This window comes from Vipera berus (genome assembly GCF_964194415.1).
Source record: "Vipera berus genome assembly, chromosome: 8".
NCBI classification, from domain to species: domain Eukaryota; kingdom Metazoa; phylum Chordata; class Lepidosauria; order Squamata; family Viperidae; genus Vipera; species Vipera berus.
In genome coordinates this window covers 7294023-7309435 of record NC_138211.1, presented here as the reverse complement: position 1 = coordinate 7309435, position 15413 = coordinate 7294023, and the positions used below count along the sequence as shown (strand labels likewise).

The 15413-nt window shown below is 40.6% G+C and overlaps 1 protein-coding gene across 2 annotated transcripts in view; it reads left to right on the top strand.

The window, feature by feature from the left end:
- The window catches only part of BARX2 (BARX homeobox 2), a 40654-nt gene that overhangs the window by 8693 nt on the left and 16548 nt on the right, over positions 1-15413 (top strand). The window contains exon 1 of one of the 2 annotated variants that reach the window (XM_081333689.1): positions 10054-10905. The exons of the other annotated variant lie outside the window; for it this stretch is intronic. Within the exon in view, the coding sequence (XP_081189815.1) occupies positions 10875-10905 (31 nt within the window). The 5' untranslated portion in view covers positions 10054-10874. Of the gene's footprint in view, positions 1-10053; positions 10906-15413 lie in introns of those variants that run through there. 2 annotated transcript variants of the gene reach the window in all.

Genomic DNA, 15413 nt, shown 5'->3' with positions numbered 1-15413 from the left:
AGGTGGTAGGAAATAGAAGAAGGAAATGGCATATTATCAAGCAGTGTGGTGCAGCTGGTCCTCAAATTATGACATTTATTTAGCAACTGTTCCAAATTACAAGAGCAGGAGCTTCTTGCATGCACAAAAGCTGTTCTCTGTATAGCAGAGGTCCCCAAACTCTGGTCTGTGGGCTGGCCCTGGCCCTTGGCATGCCAGCAACCGGTCCATGCAAACTGAAGGTATTTGGGATCCAGAGGTTTAGTCTTCTGAGTTTTTGGACTCAGGCTGGAACCTGAGAACTTCTCTCTGTGGCTGTTAGAGAGTCAAGAATGGCCATCTCCAAATCTGAAGCTGGAGGTGCACCCATGTCATTTCCATCCATCCAATTTTCTACATAACGAAATGTTTGCACTTCACATGAAGCCCTTCTGAACTGGGCAAAGAGTAAATAGCCCATTTAAAAGATTTCCGACGACCAGGTCACCCGAAGATGCGGTGTTTTAACATTCCTTGGACAAACCCCATAGCCTTTGGAGGAAGCAGAACCCTTTTAGAAATTATTTTAAGTTTTATCACAGAAGTAGGAAGGGTCAGTCTGAGTTTTGTAGCCAGCCTTATCAACTCTGGAAGCCCAGAGAAGCAGATTTATGACATATTATAAAACAATCCAGTTGTTACATTGAGTGACCCCAGAAGCTCACAACGTGGCGTTGTGTGTGTGTGTGTGTGTGTGTGTGTGTGTGTGTGTGTGTGTGTGTGTGTGTGTGTGGAGAAGGCCAGCAAAAGTCCCAGCATGGAATTGTTTTAAATTTGATCTGGGACACACTTCAAAATCCACATGGAAACTGTTTCTGCTGAGACCCACTTTCCCCATTTAATTGAATGGATAGTGTTACGGCATTCCTGAGGGAAGGCACAGAGCTGTGGGAAAGGGAACAAGGCATGATGAGTACAGCGTGTGTAGATTCTTTTTCACCCTAAACCTTATTATCGGCCCTGTAGCAGCTGTATTAATTCACTTAAATAAAACAAACATGCCACTGTAGGTAATACTGTTTATCAGTCTCATTTACACCTAGCTGGAGGGAGCTTGTGTTCTGGCAATGATAGAGGCAACAGGAATGGGATACAATTCCTTATTTGCAGAAATCTTTCCCTCTAGAAGGATTATAAAGTTGGCTGAGGCGAGGCACCGAACACTCATAAATATTCTAACCTTCATTTAGGCTGACTGCAATGTCCTTTCTGGTTTGCCACCGAACACCACATTTTGCACAATGGAATATGCAAGGCAGCCAAAAATAATTATCAGATTCTCTGTAACAACTATGATGAGAACATAAAACAGCCTAGCCCAAAGTAATTGCTGTTATGCAGTTGTGATAGCTCTTTGCCACAGAGATTTGGTGTAGCTGTAGAAAAGGTATGAATGCAGGACATGGGGCTCTCCAGATGCTGTTGATGAATTCTCAGCAACCCAGCTGTCAGGACTTGATAGTGAAGGATGCTGGCTGTCATACTTCTTCCACATCTGGCAAGTTGCATTTTATTCTCCTTCTGAATACCAACACATCCTTCGGCAATCTTTGAAATGTGAAATGAATTTCTAACCTAAATGAAGATCAGACAAGACCATCTGTTTTGCCTGAGTATTTTTATAACCAGACTAAAAGCTGGGTTACTGTGAATTCTAGTTTCCACCTTAAGCATGCAAGCAGGCTGTGTTGGGTGTCTTTGGGGCAGTCCCTCTCAGCCCAATTCACATCACAGGGTATTGTTATTGTGTGTTGGGGTGGGGGGATCAGGAAGGGGTGTTGAATTTGTTCACCTCGAGTGATTTGTAAAAAATAATAATAAAGGTAAAGGTAAAGGTTCCCCCGCACATGCATGCTAGTCGTTTCCGACTCTAGGGGCTCATCTCCGTTTCAAAGCCGAAGAGCCAGCGCTTGTCTGAGGACGTCTCCGTGGTCATGTGGCCGGCATGACTAGACGCCAAAGGCGCACGGAACGCTGTTACCTTCCCACCATAGTGGTCCCTATTTTTCTACTTGCATTTTTACGTGCTTTCGAACTGCTAGGTGGGCAGAAGCTGGGACGAGTAACAGGCACTCACTCTGCTACACAGCACTTGGGATTCGACCCGCCAAACTGCCGACCTTTGGATCGACAAGTTCAGCGTCCTAACCCACTGAGCCACTGCGTCCCTAAAAAATAATAATAACAGGATACATAATAAATCATAAGTGTGGAGTGGAGAATTTCTTTGTGAATTGAGTTTTGCAGTGGTGCTTATTTCTTGTGCAAGAGCTGCTTTAAAAATCTGATCTGGTGGAAAGCTAGAAGAAAGAATTAGAAATAACATATATAGATGGCCACTGAATCAGCAAAAGAGAGACCAAAAAAATCTGGAAAAGAGTTCTAATTGTGCTTGGGTTGTAGACAAAGCTTCTTAACAGCAGCCATGCATCTTCCTATTACTCTTGTGTTACCTGATGTTTTACACACTCTCTTTCAGTCAGCGCCACAAATGGCTTCGGTAGCCTATTCTTTCCATCCCATTTTTTTTCAGCGCTCTGAATTTTCTGAGCTAAACTTAGCCCTTAATGATGGCCCACAACACAGATTTTTGCAAAGTCGCTAAACAGATGCTAATCCAAAGCTGTATTATTCCACCTCACTCCTTTTCCCCTTAGCGATGCAATTGTCTTGACCTTCCTCCTCTGCCTTTATCCGATTTCTTTTTCCCTTTTTTACTTCTATTTTTTTTCTCTTGACATTAATCCACTGGTGCACAATGCCTGCTTTATTTCTCAATCTTCACAAAGTCAAGGAATCCATCCACTACGAGGATTACAGGATTTCTTACAAAAGAATTGAGAAGAATCAGCGCATTACGGCTGTGGTTTAGAACGATTAAAGCCTTCTATTACATTATGAGAGGGGAATAACAGTTGCCTCACCTGCATTGTGAAAAATCCAGCATAAATGCTGAGTGATTAGGGTTCCCCCACCCACTCTTCAAATCACTAAAACGATTGCAGTGAAAATAAAAGGCCTGGATGAGCTGATTCATGATGCTGTCAAAAGGTGCTGATAGGTTTGTGCTGCTGTAAGATCACATAGCATGGCATGTATTACACCGTCTTTAGATCCTAAATACACTTACAGCCAGCATCTGAAAAGAACATGAAAACAACAAGGAAATGTCAATGCATTTGAAATACACACACACACACACACACACACACACACACACACACACGCTACAGGGGCACATGTCTCTGGTGAATTGTCTCAGGGGGCTGGACTACTAAGTTTCTTAAAATAGCATTCCTGGATATTCAATGTAGGATCACATGATTTTATTTTTTCCTCACCTTTATTATTTTTATCACTATCTCAAGGCAGAAAACATACTAATCCTCTTTCCTCCTTCTATTTTCCCCCACAACCACAACACTGTGAAGTGGGAGGGAAGGGCTGAGAGAGAGAAACTGGATCACCCAGCTGACTTTTATACCTAAGACAGGACTTGAACTCACAGTCTCCTAGTGATTGGCCTAAAGTTACCCGGCTGGCTTTTGTGCCCATTGCAGGGTTAGAACTCACCGTGGTCTGGTTTCTAGCCTTAACCAGTAGACCAGGGGTAGGCAACCTTGGCTCTTTTTTGACTTGTGGTCTTCAACTCCCAGAATTCCTGAGCCAGCCATGCTGGCTCAGGAATTCTGGGAGTTGAAGTCTACGTCATAAAAGAGCCTACGTCATAAAGTCTACGTCATAAAAGAGCCAAGGTTGCCTACCCCTGCACTAGACCAAACTTTAATAATCAACAGGGGAACAAATGTATGAACTTAAATGATGCATAGGACGTGACAGACTGCATAGTGCAGATTTTAGCATTCTGTAACCCAATATTTGTTTTGTCAAATCCACCTAAATCTTATGCTCCAAACCATTGAATTTTCAGCAGTCCGAGTGAAGGACTCCCCACTCTTAGGTGACGTAATGGAGGTTTCTTCTGGACCTCAAACTTCCTGCTACATTTTTTTATTTATCTAGAGAAATCAGGGCAAATCCCTGCCCTGTAAATCTGTAAGATTTGTTGTGGGGTTGTTTTTTTTTAGGTTGAAGCATTTCTGCATTTTTTAAAAGAGCAGTGCTAAGTAGTTCTCTTAATCACAGTAGTTGTCATACTTGGCTGATCATGGTGTTCTTGACAAGCTAAACAGGTTTAGATCTGGTTAGTCTTTGGATGAGAGACTGGATTTTACAGAGTAAAAGAAAGCAATATAGTACAGCAGTGTTGTGAAGAATACAACATGGCACAGTGCTAGCTATTTAAAAGATTATGTGTCTTCCATAGTTTTTGCCAGCCTTTCAATTGGGCAGAGTTGACACCCTTCCATTTTATGTCACGCATACACTGTTAAAGAGGTGGGACTTTGATTGTGTGATTGTGACTAACATCTTAATTTCTTTGATATCCAGAAAGATGAGTGTTCCTTCTCTGTCACACCAACTACTTTCTGGATTTGCCATCTCTTCTGGATTTATCTGTCCCACCCTGAGCCTTGAAAACTTGGGTTAAGGCAAGCAAAAAGTTCTGTCTTTTTAATTATTTGTCAAGTTCTGTCTTTTCTATTATTTAGAATAGTTTCTTGTTCTGGAGACTTTGGCGTGTATGTTGTCTTGCATTTAAATATTAATTCCATTATACGCCGTCCAGAATCACTATAAATTTGGCCAGACTCATCCATTTATTTTAATAAACACATTTCAATAAATACACCACAGAAGTTGATGGGAGTTGATTTCGACTCAAAGAAAACTTAACCTACAGCTGAAGATAATGGGGATCTTTGAACAGCGGGCAGGGCTTGGAAATATGTAGTTGATAGTTGTATCGGAGCACCCTGGGATCTAAATATTGTACCAGCTACTATTAAAATAGAAACATGCTGGCGATCAGCTTGATTTATGTGTCTGGAGAGCTGCAGTGGGATTGGCCAAACAGTTATATCCTGAGCTTGGTCCAACATGCCTTCCACCTTCAACCGAGTATTGCAACTCTATGAAAAATGGCAGACAAATTCCGAGCGATTATAGGCGAGAAGGTGGCCTTTGTCTTGCCTTGGTTGAAGTGTTTGTCATTTAAGCTTCCTGCATTTTTTCAAGTCAGGCATATCTTACATCCATTTGGGGAATGGCATGTTTTCAATAGGAAACCTTATACAAGCAAGACTAATTGTTTGTCTCATCCAGAGAAGTGTAAGCTAGGTCTCTGAGGCCAACTTCATCTCAACTGTTCTTCTGCAACCCCAGAGTCACCTTTGACCAGGCTGCAGACTTAACCCTTCGGCCTCCTTTCTGCATTGAAGTAATGCTGTTGGGTTTGTTTGGTTCCATGGTTTATACATTTAAAGAAACATAGAAGATTGCAATATTCACCACCTCTCTTAAAAAAAACAACACAGGGGAAAATAAAAGAAAAAAAATCTTATGTGCGTGATCCGGTTTGAACGGCAAATCTTACAATTTGCATCCCTGGGCTGATAGGATCTGTAGCCCATGAGATGGATATATAAAACTCAACTTTCAGTAGCTGAAGGCAAGGGGGAGGCCCTGTTCTGACGCAGCAAGGCTGCTAATCTCAAGCCATTCTTCTACAGTGAAGAGAAAGTGGCACCCACACAGGAAGGACGTGGTTTGGGAGACTTTTGGAATTTTAGGAATAAACCTTTCAGATAGATGAAATTGTAGATAGCCCATCCTGTAATTACTGCAGCATGGTTCCCCAGCCAGAGTTTAAGTGCCCCACGAAGCACGCTTCATTGATGAAATGAAAATCAAGCCACAATGATGTTCATATTAAAGATGGAAAAATGGAAATTTTGTAATCCATGCCCAGAATCCTTGAGGGAGCATCTTCTTCCAGAGATGTTTTCCACTTCCATAGCAAACCCCCAGGAAATGGAACCTATTATATACTGGGATTTTTAGTTCATTATTTTCTTTCTTTTTCTTTTTAAAGATGCATGCTATATTGTTATATGTTTGCTATATTGGAAGACAGTTAGTGCATTCTCTCATTATCAAAGTTCATTTGTAACCTGTGCATGCATGACTATTGTTAATTATGCTGAACATATCTTAGATTAGATGTCCTATATGTGTAAAATGGACTTTCACCTATTAAATTCCTTTCAGGTTTTATAATTCATTACAAAGAGGATTATGTTTCCTGTGAAGGCATCCACAAATGTGCATGAAACTTAAACTGTTTGCATCATTCTCTTTAATGCGGGGAAAGGGTTGGTTTTGATTGGGAGTGAAGAAAGAGTTGGGAAGATTCTTTGTAGGTATTTTTTATGCTGATTTCCATCATCCTAAAAAATCCAATTAAAAGAAAGGTTTGTGCAAATGCAAAATCCCTGCATGTAAGAGATCTCATCAGATAAAACAGTTGTGATCTCAGTAGTCTGTCTGTGAATTCCAAGAGAGTAGAGAGTTTCTTTTTTAAGAGAAAAATTCCTTCTAGAAGGAAAGCTGTGTTAGTCTATGGTAGCAAAAATCAGGAGTTTAGTGGCACCTTTTCCAACTATCTAATTTTATTAAAAAGTGTAAACCTTCCTGAGCTGCATCTGTGACCCACATAAAAAAGGGGAAAACTTGAGATTAGTCCCAACCCTCTGGGCCTTTTCTGAGGCATTGAAGTTATGTGTCCAGGAAACTGAAACTCCAAGTGTGTTAAGGGCCTGATTAGGAGTTTAAGAATTTAGGGATCTCTTTTTGAGGAAGATGTGAAAAATAAATAGCAGACATCCAGGCTCGTGGCCATGAATAGCCTGGTGTTGTAGGAGTTGGTCCAGTTTCCTTTTAAAAGTTTCTCTATTGATAAAATCTTCTCTACAATTGATAGCAGCAACTCCTATTGATTAAGTAAGGAAGTCCTTCCTTTTATTCATCTCTTTCTCAGTGCGGAAGGAAGATGTTTTATTAGAGCTCCGTCTTAGTTGCAAATTGCCCGTACGGTATTGAAGTATTGCCATTGTTTGGTTTCTAGGCAGCTGGGCAGCAGTTAGCTATTCCCTGTTGCTTCACTAATATAATTCACAACTCAAATCCAAAAGCAACAGAGAAGTTTCTTATAAATAGGAGGTATTTATGCCGTATCATTCACTATTGCCTTTCACTTGCCAGAGAAGCTCTACCCTGTCCTATTGTCTTTATCTCCTATGCAAGGAGAAATAAATTTGGAGGCAGTTCACCACGTAAAGAATGCAAGTTATCCTGATCCACAAAATCAGTTAAGCTCATTTGTTTGCACTGAAACAAATTTAGTTACAATTAAGTCCCCAGGCTTGTGTTTAAGATATGCTTTGCCTTAACTGGTTAGACAGATGGAATGGTGTACCTGTAAACTGAGCTCTGCCAGCATCCTAATTCATACGATCATTTCTCTCACTTGTTTTATTTTTATTCTTTTTTTTCCCCTTGACGGATATCTGAATGATTATTTCCCAAAAAGGGCTCAGAACAAAACGTTGCAATGCAAAAGGGTTTTGTTCATCGTTCAACTCATGCAGCCATGCTCTCCTGTTGGATACTCCATCCCATCTCTGTTCTGACTTTGTCTCTCTTTCTCCCCCTTCCCACAAAACATACTCTGAACTCACTTTTTTTTAATCCACTGAGAACGTTCAGTCCACATGAATCTGGGAGCACTGTTTAGCAATAATATATCATAATATATATGATATATTATCATATATCAAATGAACGTTGGTACTTGTAGAGGGTTGTGGAGATCTTCTCGAAGAAGAATCCAGTGTCTGTTAGGTAGACACCAGCTTAGCCTCGGAAAGGAAGAGGGGATAAGAAAGAAACTTAAGATAGGCCCACCTTGATTCTCTTGGAAATAAGAAAGGGGAGAGAGTATCTCTCAGGCTTTCAAGATTTTGTGATTATACCCTGCAACAGGAAAGTAGAGTTCCACTAGTCCATTTGAAGACTTTCAAAAGACCGTGTGGTCCTTCGGCATCTGATGGTTCCCTCCTGTGCACATTTGACCATGTGAAGAATTGAAACTTTCCTATATGATTCTTTTCTCCATTTATTCCAGTTAAAATACTTCCTTCTAGCTCTTAAAGCAGGGCAGAAGCCATGGGGAAGAGTTTTATATCTTAATGTGAATGGGTGACATGTCTTTGATGAACTGCACTCTGTCTATGAGTATTTCTGCATTTTCTCCCAACCACAAAAGGATTTAAACAGCTGCTCCTGCAGCTGAATTATACAATACTGTCCATCTGTTGAGGACATTGGACTATTTTAGAAGATCTATGTATCAGAAATGGTCAAGCCCATATAGACTCATTCCCAAGCCATTTGGCCTGAGGTATAAAATTTAAATATCAATTGCACACTATAATTTGGAGCCAGATTGTTCTCCCTTAAATCATTAGAACTAGTGCAGGAAAACCATGATGGTAATTTGGACATCATGACACATGTATCTTATTATTCCATCATTGACAAAGGTACCCATTACTTCATTGTGGGGCTGGTTCAGAGAATACCTGAAGCAATCTTATATTTCAAGGGATTTTTTTTTTAAAAAAAGAGGTGTGTCAACTAAAATATGGGAGCTGCTGAATCCAAATTTAGCAGTTTCGGAATGTGTGTTGACAGGTAGAAATGAGATTCTGAGCTTTCGCTGTTTTAAGCAATAGATTAAGCAATTAGGACTTCAGTCAGTTCATGGGTAGAGATTCTCTTTGAATGGCTATTTGCTCATTCTGTTGGGCTGTCTGATATATGGTGTACTTATTTATTTGTGAAGAAGATTTCCCTCCAACATACTTCCACAATGGGAAGGATAAAGGATGCATTGAAAAAGATCCTGCCTTCTTTAGAAAGAGAGCTAGGCACCAATGTCTTGAACATTGGATCTTTTGGTGGGTCCATACCAGATCACCCCCATTTCTACACCTCAATTGCTCTTTAAGTCCTCAGATGTTGGCATTAAGACACCACTCAACCTCTAAGTGTAATTTTTGTTTAAGTGAACATCGGATAGGCTTATGTTTTCTTCGGTTCTTTGCTACATTTATTGCCAGTTTGCATCTTGTGATTCTGACATTTTAATTTTACCATCCTGGAAAGCAGGGTTAGGTTGGGAGATAATGACTAACTCCAAAACTACATGATTGGGTGCAAATAAGACACACTATGTGCCAATGCTATATAAAGTGTTAGGGTTTTAAAGATACCACCATATTTTACTGTAATAAGTTATCTCCACTGGTCTATTAAAAGCTGATCGTTAATCAAATAACATTACTTGGTCCTATCATAATCCCTGTTGGAAATGAGACAGTGGGATAAATAAAAAAAAGCAAGCGCCAGCCAAAGGGGAGATTTTTCCTCCATTTCTGGCTATCCCATCATATCTCTGGGTCTTTTCTAGGTTTCTTTTTCAGGAATTTCTTAGAAAAGAGAGCAGTTAACATTCTTAATTTGTCTGTGCCACTTCTCTGCCTGTTACCCACCCAGGAGAGCTAATTGATGAAAAGCAAAGGTTCGGCGGGCAGACAGAAAACTTTATCATGTGTCACGATGCATTCTTCTAAATGGCATTGTTTGTGCAGCTGTTCTCTAGAGCTGGCTCCATGGTTTATTTTTGGCCCATTTAGGAGGGGGAAAGGCAAGAGTGTTCTTTCGATTGTGACATGAATGATACCAAAGAATTAAAATAACAGAGCTCAGGAGATCTAAGGAAGCTTCTTGCAGAAGTCTTCTTGCAATGAATACAAGATTTGGGACAATTCAAATGATAGGAGAACTCAACTGAAATGTCAGTCCATGGTTAGCACATTCCCGCCGGAGGAATGCTTCACTTGCATTATTTAAAGAAAGAAAAAGGCAATTATAATGTTTCTTTTTTCCCCCCTAAATGCCGCAAATGAAGACAACCTCTATAATGAAAGCTGTGGATCACACTGAGAGATGAAGGTTAAGATTAAATACAAAATAGACCAAACTAATGACAGCAGGTGCAGCAACCAACTTTAGAAATGACAAAAATATTGGTGGGTAGCTTCTGACTTTCAGGATTGACTATCAACAGTAAAGGAACCATCATCATCGGAATATTTTGCAGACTAGCACTCGGTTGAGTAGCAATGAAAGCCTTGGGGAAGGTATTCAGATGTCCTAAGGTATCAATGCCTACCAAGATCTCAATCATGCAGACAATGCTCTTCCCTGTGACCCTTTAAGAAAATAAAAGTTGGACTTTTGAACTTTGATTTTTGGAGAAAACTCCTGAGAATCCCATGGATCATCAAATGGAGATCAAATAAATTCAGAGACCTCATTTGAGGCACAGACAACCAGACCCACATTATCCTACTTGGGAAACCTCATGCCAAGGTCTAGTTCTCTGGAAAAGGCTGTAATGCTGGGAAACATGGAAGGATGACCAGCAGTCAGATGGATGGATTCAGCTACAGCCATGAGGACTGTATTACAGGGAAAGTTAAAGGTTCAGATGGAAGACAGGTCATCTTGGAGAAGAACTATCTTTTTGGCTGCTAAGACTCAACAGAGGGGTGATGGCATATAATCAGTCAGTCAGAGCAACACAGATACTTATCACAGCTTTGCCAGCTTTCTTTAGATCTTTCAAAAAGAACATGTTATTGGACAAGAGGATTACATGTTTTGCAGCTTCCCTGCTCCATTTCACAATGCTGTTGCAGCTCATACTGGATGGACCAGGATCCGGCCACCCATAGTCAAAACCACCGATCCGAAGCAAACAATCCGAAGGGGAAATGCAGGAAACCCAAACTCTGATTTCAAGCATTCATGGCTGTACATAGCACCCCATGGAGTACTTTCTGGATTTTGGCAATTCAAGTAAGGATTACTCTCTCCAGACTAAAATGCATTCATCTTTTCACACGACTCATATCTCCTGTGTGCCTGACATGTCGTTCACCTAAGACAGGGGTCTTCAAACTTGGCCCTTTTATGACTTGTGGACTTCAACTCCCTGGCTGAGGAATTCTGGGAGTTGAAGTCCACAAGTCATAAAAGGCCCAAGTCTGAAGACCCCTCACCTAAGAAATGTTACCTCAGAGAGAAATGCACATCCCCAAAGTTGGCAGAACCCCGAATTAAAGCAGGTCTTATTTTGCAAATAATTAAGATCCCTCTTTTCACCTCCTGGCCCTTTTATGACTTGTGGACTTCAACTCCCTGGCTGAGGAATTCTGGGAGTTGAAGTCCACAAGTCATAAAAGGCCCAAGTCTGAAGACCCCTCACCTAAGAAATGTTACCTCAAAGAGAAATGCACATCCCCAAAGTTGGCAGAACCCCGAATTAAAGCAGGTCTTATTTTGCAAATAATTAAGATCCCTCTTTTCACCTCCTGGCCCTTTTATGACTTGTGGACTTCAACTCCCTGGCTGAGGAATTCTGGGAGTTGAAGTCCACAAGTCATAAAAGGCCCAAGTCTGAAGACCCCTCACCTAAGAAATGTTACCTCAGAGAGAAATGCACATCCCCAAAGTTGGCAGAACCCCGAATTAAAGCAGGTCTTATTTTGCAAATAATTAAGATCCCTCTTTTCACCTCCTGGCCCTTTTATGACTTGTGGACTTCAACTCCCTGGCTGAGGAATTCTGGGAGTTGAAGTCCACAAGTCATAAAAGGCCCAAGTCTGAAGACCCCTCACCTAAGAAATGTTACCTCAGAGAGAAATGCACATCCCCAAAGTTGGCAGAACCCCGAATTAAAGCAGGTCTTATTTTGCAAATAATTAAGATCCCTCTTTTCACCTCCTGGCCCTTTTATGACTTGTGGACTTCAACTCCCTGGCTGAGGAATTCTGGGAGTTGAAGTCCACAAGTCATAAAAGGCCCAAGTCTGAAGACCCCTCACCTAAGAAATGTTACCTCAGAGAGAAATGCACATCCCCAAAGTTGGCAGAACCCCGAATTAAAGCAGGTCTTATTTTGCAAATAATTAAGATCCCTCTTTTCACCTCCTGTGTCATTCATCCTGTTGTTTTTGCATGATGGAAGCAGGAAAAGACGGTGGCATTTACCGCCGCTGCTTTCTTGACAGCCAGCAGAAGGATGGGCTTCTGAAACCTGAGGCATCTTTTGTGCACCCTGTGAGTCAGCAGCCATAATTCATGCTTGCTTATGGATAGTGCATTAATTAACCAAGGAGGAAGCCAACAACCGATTGATTTATATTTAGGCATGCCTTCATTCAAATGCCAATATGCTAAGTTATTAATGCGCCTTTTGAATACAGAGGTGGATTTGCAACATGTTTCAGTGCAATGGGGCTAAGCATGTCTACGTTTGCAGCCACCGCCTGGGCCCTTCGTAAGGCTGCTATTTAAGCTGTCAAAATGGCATCCACTCTTCTTGATGAATCAATTTTTAATGTCACCTGGGGAGAGTCCGTGTGAGTAGGAAGCAGTCAAGACTAATGAAGGAGGCCTGAGCCTTTTTCTGGTTAGTGTGATAGAAAAAAATGCCAACAAAACTCAACAATCACTTTACTTTCTAAAGCTAGCAGGTTACAATGAATAACTAACTGGTCCTTTGTCCCTTGAAAAGCAACAGCCCCAAAATTCCATCAGTCTTTTATATATAATGCAGATCAAAAATAGATTAAAAACACACACACACACACAGACACACATTAGCAGAAGATCCAAAATAAAGAAAGAGCAACTGTGTGTAAAGGGTGTGTCTGTGTGCCAGCCAGGTTTTGAATTGCTGAATTTGCTGCAGAAGGAAGGAGACAGATAAAGAATCAGCATTACACATTGTTGAATCTGCAGCCTCTGTGAAAAACATACATTCTGTGGCTATTTAAATCAATGACAACATCTTGGCACAGTTATAAAACTGCTTCACTAAAGAACAGTAAGAGAAATAAATCTAAAGGCAGATAAGCCATATTTTGGCTGCATACAAGATTATAAAGAATTATAATCAGTGCAGCATCTTGAACAAATCCAGGCAATGGTAGCTTATTCAGCCAACCAGGACTAAATAAACCATGATTTAGCTCCAGGTCTCTCCCTACAATACCCTTCAGTCTGGCTGTCAGACAAGTGTATGATTATGGATGATAAATGAATCTGACAGCCTATGGGTGGAGTTGCTATAATACATGCTAAATTAGGTTTAAACATTACTTTTCAGGACTGACTTCATTAACTTCTTCTGGCTTTTCCAAAAGTTGCAGATTATCAAATATTTTAGAGCCAATTAGTTACTGTCAGAGCATTTGCCTTGAAGATCTATATAGTAGTATTTTAAACTGTCATCTTAGTGTGTTAATTGTCTTCCCTGATTAGGAACTGGGGTTTGTGTGTGTGTGTGTGTGTTTGCTCTAACCTTCAAAACACCTTAAGGCATGAAACCTTTAAGTGCTCACTGTAGTCAGATTCATTCATTACCATTATGATGCCCAATTAAACAGCAAGGTTGAGTTGATAGGTTGTTTTGAAAAAGGAAGAATGGGCTCTGCAAATATTACCTGTGGCAGAAGAAAAGCAAATGGGAAGGTTTGAAATTAATGGGAAACTGAGATTTAAGGAAGTAGGAACAAGCTTGTGTACTTTTGTCTTAGAGATTTTAAGAGCACAATGAAGAAATTCTTGATATTCTCTTTTTAGCAGCAGTTTGGCTAATTGGTTAATTAATTTGTCAAATTTGAATTTAATTACATTCTTCATTGCAACTGAAGTTTTTCTTGGCATAAAATACCTCCCCTACAGACAGCATGTCTTTAGCATAGGGGTTCCCAACCAGGGGTGCGAGACGATATTCCAGGGGGTGCCAAAACTTGGGTTTTCAAAATTATAGTGTATATGCATAATTGGTTGCCGTTATTTTGAACTTTTGTAAGGGGTGCGAGAATATATCAGAAGCGTTCTAGGGGTGCGGGGTATAGAAAAGGTTGGGAACCACTGCTTTAGCAGAATAACAGAGTTGGAAGGGAACCTTGGTCCTCTAGCCCAACCCCCTACTCAATCAAGAAACCCTATACCATGGGTCTTCAAACTCGGCCCTTTTATGACTCATGGACTTCAACTCCCAGAATTCCTCAGCCAGGCATGCTGGCTGAGGAATTCTGGGAATTGAAGTCCATGAGTCATAAAAGGGCCGAGTTTGAAGACCCCTGCCCTATACCATTTCAGACAAATGGCTGTCCAATCTCTTCTTTAAAAACTCCAGTGTTGGAGCACCCCCCACCTTCTGGAGGCAAGTTGTTCCACTGGTTAATTGTTCTAACTATCAGAACAATTGTTAACTGTTAAGTTGAATTAGGTTCAGTGTGTTTTTGGAATCACTCATCCAATGTCTTAACATGCATGAAATAGGCCAGAAAATAATCTATTGGCCAGGAAAAGAATGGAAACGATGAGCAGTTAGTCTTTTACTCTCAAGTAACATCGGTGGTAGATAGGTCAAATATGTACAGGCTTTACATTATTTTCTCCATGGATTGGAGATTGTCACTTAGTCATTTCTCTCGTGCCGTGTCTACATTTAAATACACTGACTTTGGGTTATGGTGGAGTTGTGACTCAGAAATCCAAGCCAGATTTAATCTCTCCTTTGACGTGTAACGTAAGTGTGAACTGTTAGTAATAGTAAGCTATTATCTCACAGCACAAGTTTCCAGAGTGCACTGGGATAATGCAATGAACAGGTGTCTGTGGGACAAAATTCTCTCAGTCCAGCTTGCAATGTAGATTAAATGCAAGACATGTTGTCCTTTTCATTTCAGCCCCTTTTCAACAGAGAATAATAGGTTAATAAGAAAGAGAGTCTAATAAGATTACCCTTGTGCAGTTGCCATAAGTTACCTAAAATCTAATTTGCAGCATTGAACGGCGTTCACAATGCATTTTGAACAGCAGGTTAATTTTTAAAAAAAAAAAAAAATAACTATTTCACAATAAAAAGGCCAAATGTAGATAAGATTTCTGCACTACTTCTGGGTTGGGTGACGGATCCATTTCCTAGAATGAAAAGGGTCAGGCATAGGCAAGTGGCAGTCAGGAATTAAGAATCTGTGCAATAAACTGCAGCCAGAAAGGGGCAAAAAGGTGTTTCTATATTTTTGTTTTGTTTTGACTGTCTCCAGCCAGCAGAGAAGAGCTCTTCCATTGCCAGTTCATTTATTTTTTTCTTATTTAATTTTCTTTCTCCATCACCTTAGACAGTGTTCACTCAGCCAAGTTCTCATTTCTGCCTCCCAGCGAAGCTGACATGCCAGCAAGCCGCCAATCCATAAATCTTTCCTTCTCTTAATTTTGTTCCAAAAAAAGATTTAGCCAAGTTTTGCCTGGAACAAAAACTTGGCTAATTGTATCTGTCTATTCCTG